The sequence below is a fragment of the Sciurus vulgaris genome, assembly GCF_902686455.1.
Source record: "Sciurus vulgaris genome assembly, chromosome: 4".
Taxonomy (NCBI): domain Eukaryota; kingdom Metazoa; phylum Chordata; class Mammalia; order Rodentia; family Sciuridae; genus Sciurus; species Sciurus vulgaris.
In genome coordinates this window covers 55,578,305-55,599,466 of record NC_136464.1, presented here as the reverse complement: position 1 = coordinate 55,599,466, position 21,162 = coordinate 55,578,305, and the positions used below count along the sequence as shown (strand labels likewise).

At 58.3% G+C, this 21,162-nt stretch overlaps 2 protein-coding genes across 7 annotated transcripts in view; one reads left to right on the top strand and one right to left on the bottom strand.

The window, feature by feature from the left end:
* CDH23 (cadherin related 23) overlaps positions 1-21,162 on the top strand; it is a 391,248-nt gene that overhangs the window by 285,970 nt on the left and 84,116 nt on the right. For all 3 annotated transcript variants that reach the window (XM_079137029.1, XM_079137030.1, XM_079137031.1), the window contains 6 exons: positions 409-598; positions 907-1,052; positions 4,242-4,461; positions 6,054-6,206; positions 7,909-8,022; positions 11,025-11,173. In XM_079137029.1, coding sequence (XP_078993155.1) covers positions 409-598; positions 907-1,052; positions 4,242-4,461; positions 6,054-6,206; positions 7,909-8,022; positions 11,025-11,173 — 972 coding nt within the window. The remainder of the gene's footprint in view (positions 1-408; positions 599-906; positions 1,053-4,241; positions 4,462-6,053; positions 6,207-7,908; positions 8,023-11,024; positions 11,174-21,162) is intronic.
* On the bottom strand, positions 13,093-18,414 carry LOC306659516 (uncharacterized protein C10orf105). Of its 4 annotated transcripts, XM_079137139.1 has the most exons (3): positions 17,691-18,043; positions 16,701-17,500; positions 13,093-14,501 (listed from the first exon to the last, which is right to left on the bottom strand). In XM_079137139.1, the coding sequence occupies exon 3, from the start codon at positions 14,494-14,496 to the stop codon at positions 14,095-14,097; it is 402 nt and encodes a 133-aa protein (XP_078993265.1). In that variant the 5' UTR covers positions 14,497-14,501; positions 16,701-17,500; positions 17,691-18,043; the 3' UTR covers positions 13,093-14,094. The 4 variants fall into 4 exon arrangements, with proteins under 4 accessions (XP_078993265.1, XP_078993267.1, XP_078993264.1 ...); XM_079137141.1 differs by lacking the exons at positions 16,701-17,500; positions 17,691-18,043 and adding an exon at positions 18,053-18,414; XM_079137138.1 differs by having other exon boundaries at positions 17,325-18,043.

Here is a 21,162-nt window from a genome sequence, read left to right as displayed (position 1 = left end):
TGTACACAGGTGGGTGCTAAGAGCTAGGTGCTGCACATAGATGGGTGCTGGGTGCTGCACACAGGTGGGTGCTGGGTGCTGTGCACAGATGCTAGGTGCTGTCAGCTGCACTCGCTCTGAAGGCCTCTTGGAGGGCAGAGTGACCACTCTTACACACAGGAGGCCCAGCTTTGAGTTGAGAAAGCAGCTTGACTGGTCAAAACTGACGAGAAGCTGGCCAGCCAGACGCCATGCTGGCTCGTCTTCACCCCGCACCTCCAGGGCCCAGGGAGGCGCCCTTCCCGGGCCTGAGCCAGGATGCTCCCCCCAGGCAGGGCGCCAGGGCCCCGTGTGAGGCTCAGACGACCCTGTGTGGGCCGGAGACGCCGTCCCCGCCTGGGCTCAGGGAAGGGCCTGTTCCCTGGGCAGGTGGTGGCCGTGGACCCGGACCTGGGGGAGAATGGCACCCTGGTGTACAGCATCCAGCCTCCCAACAAGTTCTACAGCCTCAACAGCACCACCGGCAAGATCCGCACCAGCCACGTCATGCTGGACCGGGAGAATCCCGACCCCCTGCAGGCGGAGCTGATGCGCAGGATCATCGTCTCTGTGGCCGACTGTACGGCCCGCCCACCCCAGACCCTTGTGGGCGCTGTGGCCTCGACCCTGGGGGGCCTGGCAACACTCCTGGGACGGGTCCTCGGGAGGCTGGGGCCCAGGCAGGAGGGCTGTACCGATCACCAAGAGGAGACTGACCCCAGTGGGACCCCCAAAGCGCCCCGGGTGGGGAAAGACTGGAGAGGGGTGCGGGTCCAGGCCGCCTCTGGGGGGCCGTGTGCGGGACACTGACTCTGCCACCCTCACCCTGCTTGCCTGCCCCTGCCCCTCTGCTCTGCACCCATCTTTCCCTCTCCCCCGTCCCTCCAGGTGGCAGACCCCCCCTGAGGGCCACCAGCAGTGCCACAGTGTTTGTGAACCTCTTGGACCTCAATGACAACGACCCCACCTTTCAGAACCTGCCTTTCGTGGCTGAAGTGCTAGAAGGCACCCCTGCGGGGGTCTCTGTCTATCAGGTGAGTGTCCCTTACCCTGTCCCTGACAGCCAACGGGTGGCCGTGGGTGCCGGCCCCCACTTTGTGGGGGGACAGGGTTGCTAAGCACCCCCCAGAACAAGAACAAGCTGCACCAGGCCCGGAGAGGCGGAGCTGAGAGGGACAGGTGGGGCCCGTGAGGTCCGGGCAGTTCCCCGGGGAGGAGAGTGGAGCTGGTCTTGAAGGACAGGTGGAGCGGGGAGGTGGAGGGAGAGCAGCAGTGGGCAGGACAGGAGGCCACAGGGGCAGAGACGGAGGGAGGGAGGCCAGGACAGAAGGCTGAAAGCCAGCAGAGGTTCTCCAGGCCTGAGGGAGGGCTGGCCCAAGACCCTCCACACCCCAGCCTGCAGATGGATCTAGATACAGAGAAGGCCAGCCGAGGAGAGCCCAATGTGGGCAGCGTGGGCCCCGCTCCCAGCCCCCCAGCTCTGAGACACCCTGATTTGTAGAAGTCTTTAAAGAGACTCACTCTGGACTCGGGCCCAGAAGAGGCAGAGTCCATCTTGCACATGGCCTCTCTGCTTCCTGCTTCATCCCCTCTAGTCAGGGGAGGAGGTGCCCCAGCAGGAGCCATTCAGAAATCCTGAAGAAGGTCATGGTTAAAATAGGCCTTTAGGGCTGGGGATGACGCTCAGTGGTGGAACACTTGCCCAGAGTGAACAGGGCCCTGGATTCTGTCCCAAGTACTTACTGCAAAACCAAAACCACAGGCTTGGAGTCCCATCACCACCAGTGTGGCTCCCAATTCCCCACCCGTGTGCTGTGTGACTTGTAGCACACTACTTAACCTCTCTGAGTCTCAGCCTCCTGGCCTGCAAATTGGAGATAACAGTAGTACCTGCCTGGCTCTGCTGTGGATATTCAACCAGACACAGGTGTCAAGCCACCTGGTACTTGAACTGCAGGAAATCCACAATGACTGTGGCATTGTGTCCATTGTGGTTTGTACAGAGATTATGGGAGCAGGTTAACATCTCCCCATTCAGAGGGGAGGGCTGTATGTCAGGACGCCAGAGTGGGCGACCCCAGCAGGGCCTGCTGCCTCAGTTTCCTCACCTGTGAAGGAGACTGATAGTGTGCTTTGGTCCCCAGGAGCAGTCTCAGCAGAGCGCTCTCCCCAAGCCCCCAGCAGGGGGAGCCCCCATCCAGGGAACCACAGCCAGTCCCCAGGGAGTGGCGCCCCTAACAGATCAGGAGGGCTGGCGGGTGAGAGTGAATGAATCCCCAAACCCTCTTCTCTGGGGGCTCACAGGCCGCAGGGGAAAGAGACGCCCACCGGCACACCCCTGAGAGCAGAGAAGCGGCCCAGAACCACGAGGAGCTGTTTGGAGGGGCTGGGGATGTGTAACTCAGACCCCGTCTTCAGATAGCAGAGGGTTCTGATGTGAGTTGTGTGGTCCCCTGGCCCCCCTAGGGGCTCAGCCAAACAAGGACTTTCAGACATGCGTGACAGTAGAGTGTTTGACATGTTGAACATACATGGAGTAGAACTTATTCTAAGTGGGATCTCGCTCTTGTGGTTGTACACAATGTGGAGTCGCACTGGTCGTGTGTTCATATGTGATCACAGGGAAGTCATGTCTGATTCATTCCACTGTCTTTCCTATTCCCATCCCCCCTTCCCTTCATTCCTTTTTGTCCAGTCCAATTAACTTCTATTCTCCCCCTGCTTATTGTATGTAAGCATCCCCATATTAGAGAGAACATTCAGCCTTTGGTTTTGGGGGATTGGCTTAGCATGATAGTCTCCAGATCCACCCATTTACCTGCAAATGCCATGATTTCATTCTTCCTTATGGCTGAGTAATATTCCATTGTGTATATGTACCACATTTTCTTTATCCATTCATCTATTGAAGGGATTCTAGGTTGGTTCCATAGCTTAGTTATTATGAATTGAGCTGCTATAAACACTGATGTGGCCAAGTCACTATAGTTCAACCAATAAAGTTTTCTGCTGGTTAGAGAAGCACTTTCTCCAGGGATTAGTGATATGTGCAAGTAAAGTCAAAGCAGTGACCACCCCCAACTGGAAAGCATTCAAGCAGAATCTGGAATCTTCCTGTCCAGTTTGTTGAATATGAATTAGACCATTGTCTTCCAAGAAGTCTTAGGTTATTTCGAAGTTCTTATTTTAACAATTGCTACACATTGTTTCCAGTGTCTTGAATGAGATTCTGTAAGACTTTCAGCGTCTTACAAGGTCTTGGGTTGGGGCAATGCTGATCGGAAATGGAGTGGCCAGTGGGAACCAGTCAGGGACTGGGGAGGAGTCTTGCCTGTACTTGGCCTCAAAGGAAATGAATTAAAAAATGAAATCCTTGAGTGATTTTTTTTTTAAAAAACTGGTATTGATTTTTTTTAGATGTTGATAGACCTTTATTTTATTCATTTATTTATACATGGTGCTGAGAATCAAAATCAGTGCCACACACATGCTAGGCAAGTGCTCTACCACTGACCCACAACCCCAGCCCTCAAGTGACTTTTTAAAAGTAATCCTGACATCAGCCAGGCACGGCAGCGCACACCTGTAATCCCAGCAGCTCAGGAGGCTGAGGCAGGAGGATTGCAAGTTCAAAACCAGCCTCAGCAAAAGTGAGACACTAAGCAACTCAGCGAGACCCCCTCTAAATAAAATAGAAAAAGAGCTGGGGATGTAACTCAGTGGTTAAGTACCCCTGGGTTCAATCCCTGGTACCAAAAAAAAAAGTAATCCTGCGTTCATCTTACACTTGTTCTATCTACTAAGCAGGGAGGGGGGCTGTATCGGGTGGACTAGGTGATCGAGGTCCTGTCTTCCAAGGTCTCTGAGCTGAACAACTGCTGCAAGCCAGCATCACAGGGCTGGAGGATGAGGGGAGATGTCTGGGCTACTGGAGAGCCTGGGGGGCCCGGGGCCCACTGGAGGGAACCTGGGAAGATCCCTAAGGGGAAGAGCAGGGCTTAAAGGGGAAGACTGTGGCCACTGGACTCTGGTTCTAGAAGGTCCCTCCCCACCCACCCGCAGCCTCGCTGAGTGCATTGGACTGGAGCCCACCTGGACATCTTTCAGCTCTCACAGCTGCCCTTAGAAAGCCTCCAGGAGGTGCACCAGGGACAGTGGCCTGGCCTCTGGCTCAGAGGGGAACAGGTGGTCCAGCGCCTCACGCAGCCTGTCCTCTCCCCCAGGTGGTGGCCGTCGACCTGGACGAGGGCCTGAACGGGCTGGTGTCCTACCGCATGCAGGTGGGCATGCCCCGCATGGACTTCCTCATCAACAGCAGCAGCGGTGTGGTGGTCACCACCACCGAGCTGGACCGGGAGCGCATCGCCGAGTACCAGCTGCGGGTGGTGGCCAGCGACGCGGGCACGCCCACCAAGAGCTCCACCAGCACGCTCACCATCCGCGGTGAGGGGCGGGGCCTCCTGCTGTGTTCAGGGCCTGGGGGCCGCTGGGGGGCTGGGGAGCCCACACTCCACGGTGCCCACCGGCCCTGGGGCACCCTCCTCAGCTGGACCGCTCAGCACAGCAGAGCCTTGCCTATCTCCACCATGCTGGAGATGCCAGCAAAGCCTGTCCCCACCTGGCCACTGCCATCAGGGCGCCAGAGCCCTGCCAAGGTCCCCCCACCCCTCGCAGTCTCTGATCCAGGAGCAGGTCCTGGGACCCCAGGGCAGGAGCAGAGAATGCAGAGCCCTGTCTTGGAGGGCCAGAGTTCCTTTGGAGATGTGAAGGAGTCTCCCTGTCCTGTGCATGTGGACTCCTGGGCTCCCAATGGAAGGGCACCCCCCTGGGAAGAGGGCAGCCACGATTCCCAAGCTCCCCAAGATTCACGCCTCCTGAGCTAATCCCCAGGGTCTCCACCCTGCCTGGGTGCAGGGCCCGGGAGTGGAGAACATTTCCCATCTACTTGGGATCTGTCTTTAATTCTTCAGGCAAAATGGGGACACTTACATGAACTGTGGCTATTGGGCCAGGATAACTCCAGGGAAATAAGTGCAGAGCGTAGGCTGGACCTGTCCCCAGACCTGTTCCATCCTGCTCTGGCTCCTGAGGCCTCCATAGGACATGTATGTGGGGCAGGGAGCTTCAGCACAGGCGCACATACTGGCCTCCCCACTCAAGACCTAGGATGGAGGCCAGATGTTCTCTCTCCTGTCGACCCTTAGCTGGTCCGTGGGTGCCTGGTGCAGCTTGAGGACCCACTTCTTTACCATGATTAACAGGGAGCTTGTCCCGTCCTTCAGAGAGGACCCCAGAGGGCCTCTCTCCAAGGCTCGGCAGAGGCCATATCATTGCGTGAGCCCATCACTCTTCCCGGTGACATCAGGGAGAGTAGCCAAACGGGTGGGGTCATTTCCCTATGAAGGTCACCCCAAGGTCCATCAGACTGAGGAGGACAGGCCTGGCACGGAGAGCTGGGAAAAATACATCTTCAAGGGAAACTCAACCTCAAATTCAGCTTCTTCGCGAAGAGCCCTTCACAAACCAGGCCTCCCCAAGACCCCGGCCCCTCCATTCCATCCCTGGGATTTTAGACCAGTCACTCTGTCTAAGCTCTGAGCTTCTGTTCCCTCAGCTTTGGGCTGGGTCTGATGTGCCCACCTCATAGGAACACCCTGTGGACCGTGTGGGGTCCTGTGTGGACAGCACTAAGCATGCGGAAGAGTCTGATCCAGTCCCTGTTATCGTCACCGTAATCACCGCTATCGTCATTGTTAGGCCCTTTCCAGAGAGATTCTGGAATTTTCTCTCTTCCCTTTGACAGCATGAGCAGCAATAAGCCCCAGGGACAGGGCAAGGAGGGGCTCTTGTCAGCTTGGTTCTGGCCCCAGCAGGCCCAGGGACCCTGGGCTCGTGACCAGCAGGTATCGGCACAAATGCCACTCGGGGCTGGTGGCTCCCTTGCAGTTTCCTGCTCGCTCTGGGGCCTGGGCCTCTGGAACTGGGCTGTCGGACGCAGGAGCCAGGGCTAGCCCTGTGTTCCACTGTGTCCGCAGTGCTGGACGTGAACGACGAGACGCCCACCTTCTCCCCGGCCGTGTACAACGTGTCGGTGTCGGAGGACGTGCCCCGTGAGTTCCGGGTGGTCTGGCTGAACTGCACCGACAACGACGTGGGCCTCAACGCCGAGCTCAGCTACTTCATCACAGGTGCGGCCTCCTCAGCCTGGGGCCCTGCCCTGCCCTCCCAGATGTGGGACCAGCCCTGGGGGCAGGAGCGTGGCAGGGGGCTGGTTCTCTCCACCGCTGCCCACCTGCGGATTTGCAGCTTTCCCCAAGGGCCTGCAGCTGGATCCCTCTGGTCTGGCCCCCGGGGGAACCTCCTGAACCTGTCCAGGGTGGATGCAGGGGAGGGAGGACTGACTGGGGTTCCCACTCCACCCCACGTCAGGGTGATGAAGCAGTGACAGGAAGAATGTGGCCTTGTCCTTCCCCAGGGACCATTTACCCACGGGGAGAATTCCCATCTGTTTAGAGGCAGATGGCTCAGAATGCCCTAAATCAGTTGGTTTTAGCTTTTAAAATGTTGAATAGCCACCACCTGGGGAGCTGTGATCAAAGATGATGGGCCCTGTCCTGTCTCAACGGGGAGAGCGAGCCATGATCAATGAGTGATGTCTGCCACGGCGGAAGGATGGATGGGGAGTGGTTGTCACTCCCTGGGTTAGGAGTTTCTGGGCATCCTTCACCTGAGAGGTGCCAGGGCACGCGGGAGGGGGGGAGAGTTCTGCATCCCTCAGCCCTTCAACCCCTCTGTCTGCTCTCTGCTCACGATTCGCGGGCAGCCGCATTACGCACACGCAGCATATGCACATGCCTGCTTGTACACGTGCGCAGTGCGCACACCAGACTCCCCACTCCTCTCCCCGGGAGCAAGAAGTCCCAGACTCACGGCCCATCCTTGGCTATAGCTGCTGCCACTCTGCCCTACCCGACGGGGTGCTCCTCACGGTCTGGTCCTCAGCACTGACCCAGGAAAGGCGTGGGTATGGAGACCCTGCACACGGCAGTCAGCTCCGTGGTTTGGTCACCGACACTGATTATACCTTAGTTCTGCCCTGGCCCTGCTGGAAGCCAGGTTGTGTCTTTACAGATGGTACTTCAGACATTGGGGAATGCTAGAGGTTTGGGGGCCAGGAGACTTAACAGGGGCAAACCAACAAGGACAAGGAAGCTCCTGGCAGCCCCCAGGACCACTTCCCAGGACTTGGAAGTGGCGGGTTCTGGCCTGTTGAGAGCCCTCCAGATTCTCAGGGCAGGTTCTGCCAGGAGCAGGGCCCAGTCTTGGTCTCAGTTCTCCCTAAACCTGGTGCAGTGGCGCCCTCTGCTGCCCAGAGTGCCACCAGGCCTGCAGCTCACGGGGCGGGGGGGGGCGCGGGGGTCCCTGGGTGGTCCTTTCTTAGCCCTGTCCAACCACAGAGAAGAAACCCTCATACTTCCCACCAGTCCCGGGACTCAGGAAGGCTGAGCCCCACCGGTCTCCTGTCCACCCTCCCCGCCTGCCTGCACCCGTGTCTCCGTACACAGAACCGTACATCTCAGCCCATTCCTCGCTGGCCCTGGAGAGGAAGGGTCTGGGGAGTGCCCAGCTGAACCCGAAGTCCTTGGCCACATTTAAAAGCCCCAGCTCAGGTTAACTGCTCAGCCACTTCTGCAGGAAGGCGGGGGGCGGAGTGGGGAAGGGGCAGGAAGGGACCTGTTTCTGCTGTCTGTCAAATGGAGGTTAAGGGAACAGGTCAAGTGGCCGGGACACAGCCTCGCCCTCATCACAGCCTGGGGAGGGCTGAGTTGGAGCGCTCACTGCTGGGCCACCCCGGGCATGCAGCCCTGGAGCTCTGCTCTTTGTCCACAGGGGGAAACGTGGATGGGAAGTTCAGTGTGGGCTACCGAGATGCCGTCGTCAGGACGGTGGTGGGGCTGGACCGCGAGACCACTGCCGCGTACACACTTGTCCTGGAGGCCATCGGTACGTGCCAGCTGCCCCCCCACACCCCACCATGGTCACTCCGGGCAGAGTTCACGTGGAGGCCTTCCAGGGCCAGGCCTGGAACCAGAGGATGAACTCTGCCCTGAGGCTGGTGAAGGAAAGGCCACCAGACACCAAGTATTACCCAGCACTTGTGGCCCGAGGCTCACGCTCCGGGCTGTACGCAAAGCCTAGGACAGTGCGGCAGGGGCGTCCTGGGAACCCGGAGGAGACCAACAGGGAGGCCTAGCACTGCAGCTCCAGGCCAGACAAAGCAGGAAGGGACAAGGGAGGACGTGGGCGCAGCAGCCCAGGGGGTGGCAGAAAACAGCGTGGGCGAGGTGGAGGAAGCCTTCCGAGCGTGCCTTTGAGCCAGATCGGACTCTGGGCTGCAAATTTAGAAGCAGAATAAGCTGACTTCAGCTGTACAGGCTCACAGAACCAGTGCGCCGGGAGACCTGGCAGCAGGTACCCCTGGATTCAGGCCCAGGCGGTGCCATCTGGCCGCAGGATCCACACTGGCTGGCTCTTCCTCCTCTGCATCGCCTGGTGCGAATCACTGCCGCAGGTTCAAGTGCAGCGACAGGGCAGCCAGCCCGGGCTTCTTACACCGGCTGCCCAACAGAAGCCTCCAGCTTAGCTCTGATTAGTTCCATCTGCCCCTGAGCCCATCACTGAGCCCTTCATTGTGACCAGGGTACTGAAAGGGGCTGGTTGGTCGGGCCTAAGTCACTTGCCGAGCTGGGGCAGCTCCTTCTGCCTAGAATCCCAGGCCTCAGAGTGGGGGATGGGGGCGGCCCTCAGAGGAACACTCTAGGGGCTCGGTCCTCCCAAGAGAAAGCGGGATGGTGCCGAAGGGCAGAAACAAGCGGTGCTCTTCAGCCAGAATAACCTGCAGGCAAAGGCATGGAGGCAGAAGAGAGAGGGGGACGGACTGTGTATAGCAGCTTTCCCAAGGTGTGGCCTACCCTGGGGAGAGGAGACAGAGATCAGAAAGGTCTGGGTTTGCTGGATGTGGTGGTGCACGCCTGTAATCTCAGCAGCTCTGGAGGCTGAGGTAGGAGGATCATGAGTTCAAAGCCAGCCTCAGCAATTTAGTGAGGTCCTAAGCAACTCAGGAGACCCTGTCTTTAAATAAAATACAAAAAAGGGCTGGGGATGTGCCTCAGTGGCACATAAGAAAAGGGAAGGAAGGAAGGGAGGAAGGAAGGGAGGAAGGTCTGGATTTTTAGAAGCCTAAGTTTGACCTGGAAGTTTGGACTTTGATCTTCAGGCAGTTGGGAGCCCTTCAGGGCTCTGGAGGGGAAGAGGGTGGGATGAGGCCCGTGTCCCTGCAGGAGCCCCTGGTCCCCCCAGGAAAGCCCATCTCGTTGTTTGCAGCAAGCTCTGGGTGAGAAGGGACGCAGCTGTCCGCACCTCGCTCTTTTCAGCCAGCAGTTCCTCCCCAGCCCAGCCTTACCTGGACACCTCCATCCTGTTCTCTTCCCATCCTGGGGCTGCCACCCGACCCTTGGAGACCCCTCAACCCCTCTGAGTCCAGCCTCAGTTTCGGATCAGCTAGCAGGAGTAAAGGGCTCAGGCTCCGACCTTCTGGATGGTCTCCCAGCTCAGTGTCCCCAGCTGGGGCAAGTTAGCAGGATCCTCAGGGTGGCGGGGGCTAAGCTGGAGAAGAGCTTAGGAGGTAAGAGGACCTGTCTCAGGAGGTGACTGCATCCAGCATGGGGTCAGCTATCCTGGGGAAGAAGCAGAGTCACCTTGGTCCCCAGCCAACTCCAGCTGCCATGCCCTCCCTGGGTGACCGCCCTGGCCTGGTCACAAACCCTGGGCACTGCTCCTTCCTCCAGGGAGGACAACCCAACAGCTGTCCTGGCTGGGGCCAAGGCTTCCACCCTCACTCCCACCCCAGGCCTGGGAGGGTCCTTCAGAGTCCCCAGTGGACACCGTAGGTTTGGGAGCCAAGAGGGACCAGGCCCCTAAATGCAGAGGCCCTCCAGCCACATCTGTCCTGTGGCATGTCTCTGACCCACCGATGTTTTAATAAGAATGACAGCTTTTAAACAAGGTTGAAAGTTCAGATAGTCCATTTCCTTTGAGAAGTTGTGGGTAGGGTGTCCCTGGGCCCACATTCTGCCTGTCACCTCTGGACATGAGCAGAGGACAGCTCACTCCCCTGCACCTCACCCTGCCGTGCTCGCTGCTGGCTTTGCAATCTCACGGCCTGTGTCTGTGTCCTCCATTTGCCCAAAAATTCACTGCAAATTTGGTGACTTAAAGCAACAGAATGTATTCTCTCCTGGTTCTGGAAGTTCACAGTGGAGCGGTCAGCAGGGCCACTGTCCCTCCGCAGGCTCTAGGGAGAACCCTTCCCCCATCTGGGTTCTCGTGGCTGTAGGTGTTCCTCGGCTGGCGGCTTCATCTCCACAAGGCCTTCTCTCTGTCTCGAATCTCCTTCTGCCTTCTCTCTTTTCTTTTCTTTTTTTTTTTTTTCCCCCCCTTTTTGAGACAGGGTCTAAGTAGCCCAGGCTGGCCTTGAACTTGCAACCCTCCTGCCTCAGACTCTTGAGTGCTGGGGCTAAGGCCTGCACCACCGCCCCCAGCACGCTCTCTTTGATAAAGATGCTTATTGTCGAGTTTATGTCCCACCTGGATAACCAGGGTGATCTCTTCTCAAGATCCTTGACTTAATTACATCTTCAAAGACCCTTTTACCAAATAAATTAGCATGGGCAGGTCCCCAGGCATTGGACCATTTCACCTGCTGGGTACCTCAGTTGCCTCCTCTGTGAAGTGGGTGCGAACAGAGTGAGAGTAAGGCCTGGCGCATGGTCCTGCTTGAGTATCTCGTTCGCGTTATTCTGGAAGGGGAGAGAGTTGCCCGTTGCAAACCCCAGGGCTGGAGGGGCTGAACAAGGTGTGTGTCCAACTGGAGCCCAGGAGCGGGCGTGGGCCCGGGAAGGCTGTCCCTCCAGGATCCACTAACTGTCCTCCTAAAACTCCCTCAGACAACGGCCCGGTAGGCAAGCGGCGCACTGGCACAGCCACCGTGTTTGTCACTGTCCTGGATGTGAACGACAACCGGCCCATCTTTCTCCAGAGCAGCTACGAGGCCAGCGTCCCCGAGGACATCCCTGAGGGCCACAGCATCGTGCAGGCAGGTGGCCTGGGACCCCCTGGTCAGGCGGCCACACTGGGCTCTGTGGGCACGAGCTCAGTGGCATCGAGGCATGGTGGGATGGAAACAGGAGAGGGTCCAGGCTGGGCCTGTCCTGAGGAGGCCCTGGGGCACGGCCTGGATCCCCAGCAAACAGAGAAAGGCCTTGGCCTCCCTCTCCTAGCTCCTCGGCACCCCACCCCACCCCGAAGGGCCTTTCAGAGTAGAGAGGGGAGACAGAGGTCACACTTTCCCAGAAAGGAGGTGGGGAGAGAGCCAGCGCCCAGAGGCCAGAACAGAGGGTCTTTCACGGCCCCTTGGCCAGCTCCCCTCTTGGAAGCAGGCAGCTGGGAAGAAAGGGCTCTCTTGGCCCAGAGCAGGATCCGCAGCTAAGAGGCTCCGAAGGAACAGTGGAGGACCCGCCCTCGCCGCTGCCCTGCGGCCTCTGTTGCCAGGAGAGGGGAGGCGGGAAGAATGACTCTCTTCACCAGCTGGGGCTTTCCAACTGCTCTGGGCGGGGGGGAGCCAAACAGCAACTCTGGGCCTGTCCCCTAGGCAGGTTCCTGTGCCTGGGAAGGGAGGAAGAGTGGGAGGCTGGGCATGTGCCCAGGTCCCTGCATGAGGAACAGAAGACAGGAAAGGGACTGGGGGCAGGGAGCTCACTTGAAGGAGCATGGAGAGCCCGGAAGCCCTGGGGACTTACAAGGCCTGGTGGCTGGTTCCAGAAGGAGGAAGGAGGAAGGAGAAGGGATTTCCCAGCCCTGGCCTCAACTGGTAGAGACTTGCAGAGCCCTGCACATGAAGCTGTAGGCCTCACCCCTGGCCTGGTACCTGCCGCCCCTGGCTTACTGATAGGCATCCGGGGCCCGCAGCCCACCCGACTTAAGGGCACAGCCAGAGCTTTGCGAGCCTCCTCCTCACCCAGGATGTTCCTTCAGGCCTCCAGGCAGCCTCCCCCCACCACCCCCAGGGAGAGAACAGACCAGCAGAGCCTGCTGACCAGGGGGAGAGGTGGGTGCTGTCCTGCTACAGACGGGGCTCAGCCTGGGATGTCTCAGGGAGGCCCTGGAGGGAGTGAACCACAAAGAGGTGACCCAGCCAGAAGGCAGAGAGGAACGAGACCCTTGGGGAGGAGGCCGGCCTTACTTCCTAACCCCAAGTACTGGTTTCCATTTACACAGCAGTCCTCAGACGGGAGTCCTAGAGTTCTTGAGTGACGTAGGGCTCCGCGATTGCCCCCTCTTGTCAGGGAGAAATTCAGAGTCTCAGGGTGCCTTCTCCCAGGCCCGGGTTGGAGTTTTTGCAAAGCTGGGCTCCGTCTTTGAGATCATGCTAAGCTGGAAAGAAAGCACAGTGGCGTCACACAGCGGCATCTCCAGCCAGGCCTTCTGGGGAGCAGTCGTGCTTCAGGGGCAGTAGCGGGAGACGGGCGGTACGCTGGCAGCCTGGGCCACCCTCGCTCCACAAACAGGCCTCCTCCCTCTGCTGGAGCTGGTGAATCAAAGCTAGGGCTGACTCCCTGTGAGCCCCCAGGCTGGTGGGAAAGAGAAGGTGCAGACAAGACTGCACGCTGCCCAGAGGAGGCTGCGCCTCGGCCTCCCCAGACGGGTGAGGAGCTCCAGGCAGGAGGGCAGCTCCCCTGGAGGACTAAGAAGGCCTCGCAGAAGGTACTGCGTGCCGCCTACGTGCGGTTGGAGAGGTCAGCTAGTTCATTTTGCCTGGGGTCTCTGGTCAAGATGAGGGTAAAAGATCAGCTGGAGCCAGCTCCCAGAGGCCTCTGCTCACAGCGGCGTGGGTGTTCCCAGTGGGCATTAACTGCCAGTGAAGGCTGGAGCTGAGAGGCGATGTGGCCAGAGCTCGGTCCTCAGGAAGCCTTGGCTGGCTGCACGGGGGGGTCACAGCAGGGTGGAGCCGGGCCACCTATTGATGGGGCCTGGCCCCCTGACTCTGGGACAGGAGCTGGGCATTTTAGGTCCCCTCTTCCCAGGCTCCAAATCTGAGATCCAACCAAAGTGGTTAGCCTTGGCCTTGGGAGGAGAGGCGGAGGACATGGGATTCTAGGAAGGGCACACCGGGGGATTCTTTGACAGGTCAGTCAGTAGTCGGGTGCATGGATAGCACACTTGTGTGGTCCAGGCCCGAGGACCCGCAGCTGTCCCACAGAGGTCTGGAAGACACCTCCTTCCCTGGGTAAGGCATGGAGCCTCCGTTTTGTCTTCAGAGCCCTCGAGCTGCTGACAGTGGCCACAGGTGGCTACCTGGCACTCTGACAGGCCTCTTCCTGGCTTCTGGCAGGAACCTCCTCACCCATCCCCTGCCCCCTCCTGATCAGTCCCGACCTGGGCTCTCTGAAGGGACAGCTGAGTGAGCTGCTAAGACGGTGGCGTCCAGAGCCCCCCAGCCCGTGCCCAGGGGTCTGATCACCAGGAGGTTGAGGCTGCCTCATGGATCAGCAGGCAGATGCTGGCAGGGCAGGAAACCAGAGACGAGGGGTCCCTGGGACCCTTTGCCTCGGGCACTGACGTGGTGCAGGTGGTGGGACAGGGCTTTGGCCCTGCAGCGGGGAGCAGAGTTTCTCCTGGGGAGCAGAATGCAGTTTCCAGGAGCGGTTGATGCCTGGTTGCCAGAAAGGGATGCTGGAAAGTTCTGGGTTGTACCCCCAGAGCCTCGGACCAAGGGCACAGACGGCCATGGGAGCTCGTCTCTTGATCCTGGGGTCTTTTAGCAAGAGCCACAAGGGGTCTGCAGAAGAGAGGGTGCTGTTCGGGACCACCTCTGAAAAAGGACACCGGCTGGGCACCTGGGGCAGCACTGGAGGCGTGTGTAAGGCCCAGCTTGCTAGGGCCGCCGTCCTACAGTCCGGGGCAGGAGGATCTGCAGGGGGTGGAGGAGAGTGGGGGACATCTGTATGGGGACACCTGTCACATTTTGGTCGATTCCGTGCAGTCACAGTTGCCCAGGTTGTTGTCATGGCCTGACAGTGGCCGTGGAGGGGCAGCAGCCCGCGCCCTCCGGAAGCTGTGCAGAGAGCGGCGCAGGGAGCCCAGGCGCTTCCAGAGCTGGAGCCGCGGCTCGCTGGGGCTCTCGGGGTGGTGGGGCATGCACTCGCGAGCCCTGCGGTGGCGGGGGTCCAGAGCCGCCGGCTTGCAGAGGGTCAGGAACAGTAGACAAGAGGCCAGCAGGAGGAAGATGCAGGCCAGGGCGATGAGCACAGGAAGGGGGTCAGCTGTCCCCGTGAGAGTCCCGGGAGTGACAGGAGCTGTGGAGGAGTCCTGGAGGCCGGCAGCCCCCGGGCTGGAGAGGCTGGAGCCCTCTGCGCTCATATCTCCTGCAACAGAAAGGAAGTGGAACTCTGTAGCACGTCAGCTGAACCCGCCGGGCCCAAGGGAGGGAGAGACTTCCCCGGCAACATTGAAGGGGCTGGGCCTGGTTCAACTAGATAGCACTGTGGCGGTGTTACAGGTTAGGACAGTGAGGCCCAGAGAGGTGACAGGTCCCAGGTGACAGTTTGTAAGTGGTGGAGCTGGATCGGGACTAGGGCCTCTCCTGCTATTCCCCCCGCCCATCTGTCATGGAAGAGACAAGGGTAATGCCTTTCGGCATTGAGAAACCAATGCTCATGAATCACCATAGTCTTAGGCCTGAAAATTTGGAATCAAAGACAAAATTCATCAATAATTTGTTCTGTGACAGGAGCAGGTCATAGAGTATAAGGTGCTGCAGTGAGCTGGCAGGGACCCGGTGATTATCTAGTGCCAAAGCTGCAGGTGAGGGGTCCACACGTCTCACTGGGTCCTTGCAGTGTTTTTTAATTGTGATTTTAAGAAAAAGAGAGAGAGTTTCCATAAACATCTAGAAACCTGGCTTCTCTTGAAATCCCAGGATTTCACCACTGGCCACACTGGGCCGTGTGCCTTTCTGGTCCCAGCAGCTACCAGCTTTAGACAGGGACCCAGCTCACCACACACCCTCATGGGCCCAGCGCACATCTGCCTGGCCCCATGGGTATTCCTGTGGCTGCTTTCTGATGCAGCCCAGCCTGTTCCCATGACAGGTGAAGAAATCGAGGCCCAGAGAGGGGAAGGCCAAGCCTCACTGGTCACTTTGTGTGCCAGTAGCCAAGCAAAGGCCAGAACCAGGTTCCCTGACTCCTGGATACATGGCCTTTCCACCTTTTTGGCCCCCAACCCTCTACCTGAGGTAGGCGTAGCTGCTCTAGGAACAGATGGGAAATAAGCTCACAAGGAAGGCCAGGTGGAGCTGGGAACCCACCCAGAGAGCTCATTCACCTTCCCTTCACCTTCTGGGCCTTTCTGTTTAAGATCATCCCTTGGACCACTGCAGGTGGTTCTTGGAGATGCAAACCCAGGCTGAGCTTTTGGCTGCTTATGTCTGGGTGGCAGATAATAATGATTCCAGAGCCTGACTGGCAGGTAATGCATGACCAAGGAGACAGGTAGGCAGGCTCCCCCGCCCCCAAACCCAGGCCCATGGTGCCACTGCAGGGTCTGGACCCGTGTACTGGGCTCTTCCAGTTTCCCAAGGGAAGCCAGAAACTGGACTTTTTTTTTTTTTAAGGCAAATATTCCTGATGTTTAAATGTTGGCAACTCATTCAAATTTGTTTAAGGTAATATGGAGGGAAACTAGCAAGAGACGGCAAAGGCCAAATAAGCTGGATTCCAAAAATTTTTGAAATGAATTATCCAATGTTTGAAAGACTCCACAGGCCGATCAGAACACGTCAATAAGCTCCATTCAGCTCACGGGCCAGCATTTATGATCTCTGAATTCTACAAAGGACAGGAAATTCAAAAGAGGATCTAAGAAAGACCCATCATTTCTATTTGACCTTGGAGTCTTTCCTGAGCCTGGAGATAGCAGAGCTTCCTCTTTCCCCATCGCCGCTTTGTCTCACCCAGATTTCAAGAGTCAAGTTTCAGGCAGGCACAGTGGCACACACCTGCAACCCCAGCTACTCAGGAGGCTGAGGCAGGAGGATCACAAGTTCAAGGCCAGCCTCAGCAATTTAGCAAGACCCTGTCTCGAAAAATCAAAAAGGTTGGGGATGTAGCTCAGTGGTAGAGTGCCCCTGGGTTCAATCCCCAGTACAGGGGAGGGGGTTAGAGGGAAGGAGGGAGGGACGGAGGGAGGAAGGAAGGAAGGAAGGAAGGAAGGAAGGAAGGAAGGAAGGAAGGAAGGAAGGAAGGAAGGAAGGAAGGAAGGAAGGAAGGAAGGAAGGAAGGAAGGAAGGAAGGAAGGAAGGAAGGAAGGAAGGAAGGAAGGAAGGAAGGAAGGAAGGAAGGAAGGAAGGAAGGAAGGAAGGAAGGAAGGAAGGAAGGAAGGAAGGAAGGAAGGAAGGAAGGAAGGAAGTCATTTCTCTAGCACCAAAACCCAGCAGGAGAGACTCAGTCATGCCAAGGTTCTGCATGTAGCTGTGGAGAATCCCTGTCAGCAGGCAGCAGGGAGGGGGCCGTGGTCACCCAGTTCCCCACCCCTGGAGCCCCTCTCCCACCCCAGGAACTCACCAGTAGCCGCAGGACCTAACTCCCGGCTCCCTGCGCCCAGCAGACTGAGGGCATCCAGATCTCCCCTCCCGGCCTCCCACAGGTCCCCCACACCCCTCCGGGCACTTCCAGACAGAAAACGACCCCTCCCAGCTCCCGCCTGGAAACTCTGATGCCCGTCTAGCTGCCCAGGGCCTCCGCCTTTCAGGCATCAGGCTTGGAGGGCACTCTGGCTGGGCACCACGTGTGGGTTGGCCCTTCCTTGAGTCTGAGCAGGAGGAGGGGTGGGTGTGCCCGCGGCCGTCTCTCACGGGGAGAACACCAGCTGCCCCTCCAGCCTGCCCTGGGAGCTGTGTGGCTGGAGAAAGGAAAGGAGAGTCTGAGCCGGAAGAAGCTTTGATTCTCCTAGTTCTAGGGTTGAACTTTCAGGGTCTTCGAATAGATCTGGAGAAGCTGCCGGGCTAGCCACCAGGGTCAGGGCTTCAGGCCTTAAGGCCCCTTCAGTAAAAGCAAAACTGAGGCCGTGCTCAGCGTCTGGGCCGTTCCCATGGCAGCCAGAGCCTGGCACGTTGGAAAACCACCAGCCGCCCTCCCTAGAGCCTGACGGAAGTCCAGCGCCAGGCTCTCTCCACACCCTCTGCTGACCAGTCAGCAAGGGCCAGCTGGGTCCCAGGAAAGAGGCCTCTCCAAACCAAGCTAGGGACGGTCTTCATCTTGCACCCAGTGGAAGCCTGTCCCTTCCAACTGAAGTCCTACTCTGGATGCATCCTGCCAGCTCACTCTAGAACCTTCTTTCTTCCCTCAGTCTCACAGAATAGGGCCTGTAAGAGCAGAGAGGACTCCTAAGTGGCCTTGGCCTAGCCACTGCCCCTCACTGGGCCTTGTTTGCACTCTGCAGAACCAGAGGGCTTGCCAAGGCCTGAGCACACCCTCAAATCCTCCCCAGGTCCCCCAGCAAGGGTCTCACCCCCATTCCTCACCAGACCTGCTCTGCAGTCCCCAAGCACTGACCTCAGAGTCAGCCCTCCGCAGGTCAAGCTTGGTGGAGAGGTCTTCTCAGCAGTCTGGGAAAGCCAGGGAGCATCAGGAGGCCCTGAGACCCCGCCCAGCCTGGGCTCCGCTGTGCCCTGCACCCTCGGACAGCCAGGCGGCAGAGTGGGCTTGCTCCCCTGGCTCTCCAGCTGGACCTGGCTTTGCTGAAAGTTGGCCCTGCCTTGGGGGAGGGGACAGCCAGGAGAACAGTGATGGCAACTGGGTGGGAAGAGGAGAGGGGGCTGTGGCCTCGCTCTGGCCTGTCTCCTGGGAGCCCTCTCAGGCGGGAGGCGCTGGGGGACAGGGGCGGGTTAACGGCCTCCGGGCCACCGAGCTCTCACCGTCTCCCTGGGAAGTTTGAACAGCGTGGTCCCAGCGGCAGCCAGCGGGTGGCTACTCAGCTCCTGCCAGCCCCCAGGTTACTGGGGAGAGAAGCAGCACGAGGGGAGCGGTGGAATGAGGGGCCCTGGCAGCCCTGAGGCCCCTCCTGCAGCATCCCTGGGCCCCAGTCCTTCTAGACTTCTCTCTCAGCTTCTCAGAAAAGCACCTTTGCTTTGAAGGTGTCTGACTGCAGAACAAGGGGTGAATGGCATTTTTAAATGCCAAAGAGATCACAGGGCGGAAAACTGAGGGACGGTCAAAGCCACGCTCCTCATGGTTTGGGTGGGCCATTGGGTTCTCTCCAAAACACACACACACACACACACACACACACACACACACACACACACACACACACCACACACACTCCCCTCCCCAGCCTCCTTCCTTCCCAGAAGCCAGAGCTGCCCTGGCAACCAGCTGTTGCTGGGAGCTCCAGTCTGGTGCAGCTGCCCCACCCGGGGCCTCCAAGCTCCCCGAAATGCAGCACGGGGGGTTCATGGCTGCATCCAAGACCCGAGGCTGGGACCCCGCATCGTTTAGAGCCCTGAGTTTTGGCTTTTAGTTCTTCCCTCCTGCCCTTAACCCTTGACCACAAATAGAGGCCTCGTCTGCCAACCCCAAAATGGGTGGGAGCCTTCCCGTGGACTGTCAAAGCGGAGAGGCCCCCAGATCGTACTCTCTCTAAGGTGACCAGGCTGAGCTCCTGGGAGCTGGGACCTGCCCAGGCCCACCCAGCAGCGTGGCAGTGGGTGGGAGATTTGGGGCTCTTCCCCGGCCTGGGCAGCACCCGGCCTCCAGGCGGCTCCAGCGCCTGAGACTGCACTGGGCTTCCTGCGTCTTCCCTCCCAGACTCAGCCACCCAGCTCTCCTTAACCTCCTTGGCCCAAACCAGATGGCCACTGCGCCTATGTGCCCTGTTCTGCTGAGACAGGAGGAGGCAGGACTTCCAGGGCCGTGCGGGCTCGCAGGGAGCAGGCACCAGGAAATCCCGCCATGGCCCAGGAAGTCTCCAGGGCATCGCGGGCAGCTCAGCCTTCTCCCCTGTCCCGCGCCTTCCAGATCTGAGTGGTCAGAGCGCCTCTGCATTCCTCGGCCTTGTCTCCTCTCAGGGAAGTCGGGGGGGAAAGCTCTGGACAGTGAGGGAAACCGGCCAGCGCCCATCAAGGGGACCTCCCTGGAGAGGGTGGGGAAGGCCATCCTGTCAACCGTCACTACCTCTCCTCACACCAGTCCCCAGACAAGACGCCCCACAGGATTACCTCCAACCTTGCAGGACCGAAGGCAAGGTTGGTCACCCCTGTGCCCAGTCTACAGATGAGGAAACCGAGGCTAGGGGTGTTGTCCCTGGTCACTTAGTCTGTAAACAACAAAGCCCGGAATCTCTCTCGGGTTCACCTAACCCAGAATAGTACTTCCTGCTGTTCCAACATGCTTTCCCTCCTCTCTGCCATTAGCCTGCTTTTCAAAGTCCTTGGGTGCACCTGCTGCAGTCCCTGCATGTCCCTCGAGTCCAACCAGGCCAACTCTGGCTGGTCATTCTCGTACCAGCCTCACCCCATCACTTCCGTGCACCCCTGGCTCCCCTGAGCCTGCCATGGCCCTCGTTCTACTCTTCCAGACTCCTCTGCTGCGCCCCAGCGGGATCCCTTCCTCACCCCAGACAGGTGTGTCCAGTCCCTCCCCAATCCCTCCACAGTTCCCAACCCGATTATCCTCTTTCTGCTGAGCCAGGTCCTCCCCATTCTTCCAAGCCCTGCTCTCTCCTCAGGTCACCCCACCCTGACAGCCTCTGTTGGCTTGGCCTTTGCAGCAGGACCCATCCCCCTCTTCTCCAGAAGTTTGTCCAGCGGACAAAGGAGAACCCGCCTTAGGGCTTTGGGTGGCAAAAAACCAGAAACCTGATTCCAATTGTGTGGGGCAAAAGGAGAAGTGTGCTGGAGTAATCCCAGGAACCCACAGGACCCAGGGAAGGAGAGGTGCCCCTGGGCTTCCAGAGTGTCAGGGACCAGGGACCCCAATACCACGGTGCTCTGTGTTGTGTACAACTTACCTGTGCTTCCTGGATGTCAGCTGAGTGCCCCTCACTAAAGATCTGCTAAGCGTTTTGCAAATTCACTCAACAAACTTGTGGTCCTACTGTGTGCCGGGGCCATTCTAGAGGCTAGGGGTATGACTGCGCACAAAGCTCCTTTCAGTGGGGACACTGGCAATTCACAGAGATGCAGGTCATCAGAGGTGATGGGGGTAGGAAGGCCTAGCATTGGAATGCAATTCCATAGGGATTGGTTCCAGGACCCTCAAAGATACCAAGATCCATGGATATTCCAGTTTCCGATACAAAATGGTGTGTTGCATACACACGCGTGCACACACACACCCGTAACTTACATCCTCCTCTAGGCTTCACCTTTGTTCGTTTGTTAGTTTTGGCACCAGGGATTGAACCCAGGGGTGCTTAACCCCTGAGTCACATCCCCAGCTCTTTTTATTTTTTATTTAGAGACAGAGTCTCGCTGAGTTGCTTAGGGTCTCGCTAAGTTGCTGAGGCTGGCTTTGAACTCCTGATCCTCCTGCCTCAGCCTCCCCAGCTGCTGGGATTACAGACATGCACCATGGCACCCAGCTCACTTTTTATTTTTAGTGTATTTTTATTTTAATTAACTCATAATGATCGTACATTTTGCTGGTGTACAGAAACCTTAATATACACGTGCAGTGTGTAACAACAGATCAGGATGATTGCTTATCCACCACCTCAGACACTTATCATCTCCTTATGCTGGGAATGTTCAATATCCCCTCCGCTAGCTATCTTCAGCTGTCCAGTTGCTGCCAGCCCTAGCTTCTCACTGCACTAGGGAGCATCAGAAGTCGTTCCCCCGTGACCCTGCACCCCGTGCCTCTCGGCCACCCTCTCTCCATCCCTGCCTCTCCCAGCTCTGGTCACCTCTGTTCTACTCTCTACATCTCTGAGACCAACTTTTCAGCCTCCACCTGAAAGTGAGGACAGGTGAGATTTGTCATTATATCTGACTCATTTCGTCCATCCTCCTGCTCTATCCAGGGT

What these genes read in the sequence shown, in the direction of transcription:
- LOC306659516 (XM_079137141.1), bottom strand. Translation starts at nt 14,496, where the DNA reads ATGAGCGCAGAGGGCTCCAGCCTCTCCAGCCCGGGGGCTGCCGGCCTC.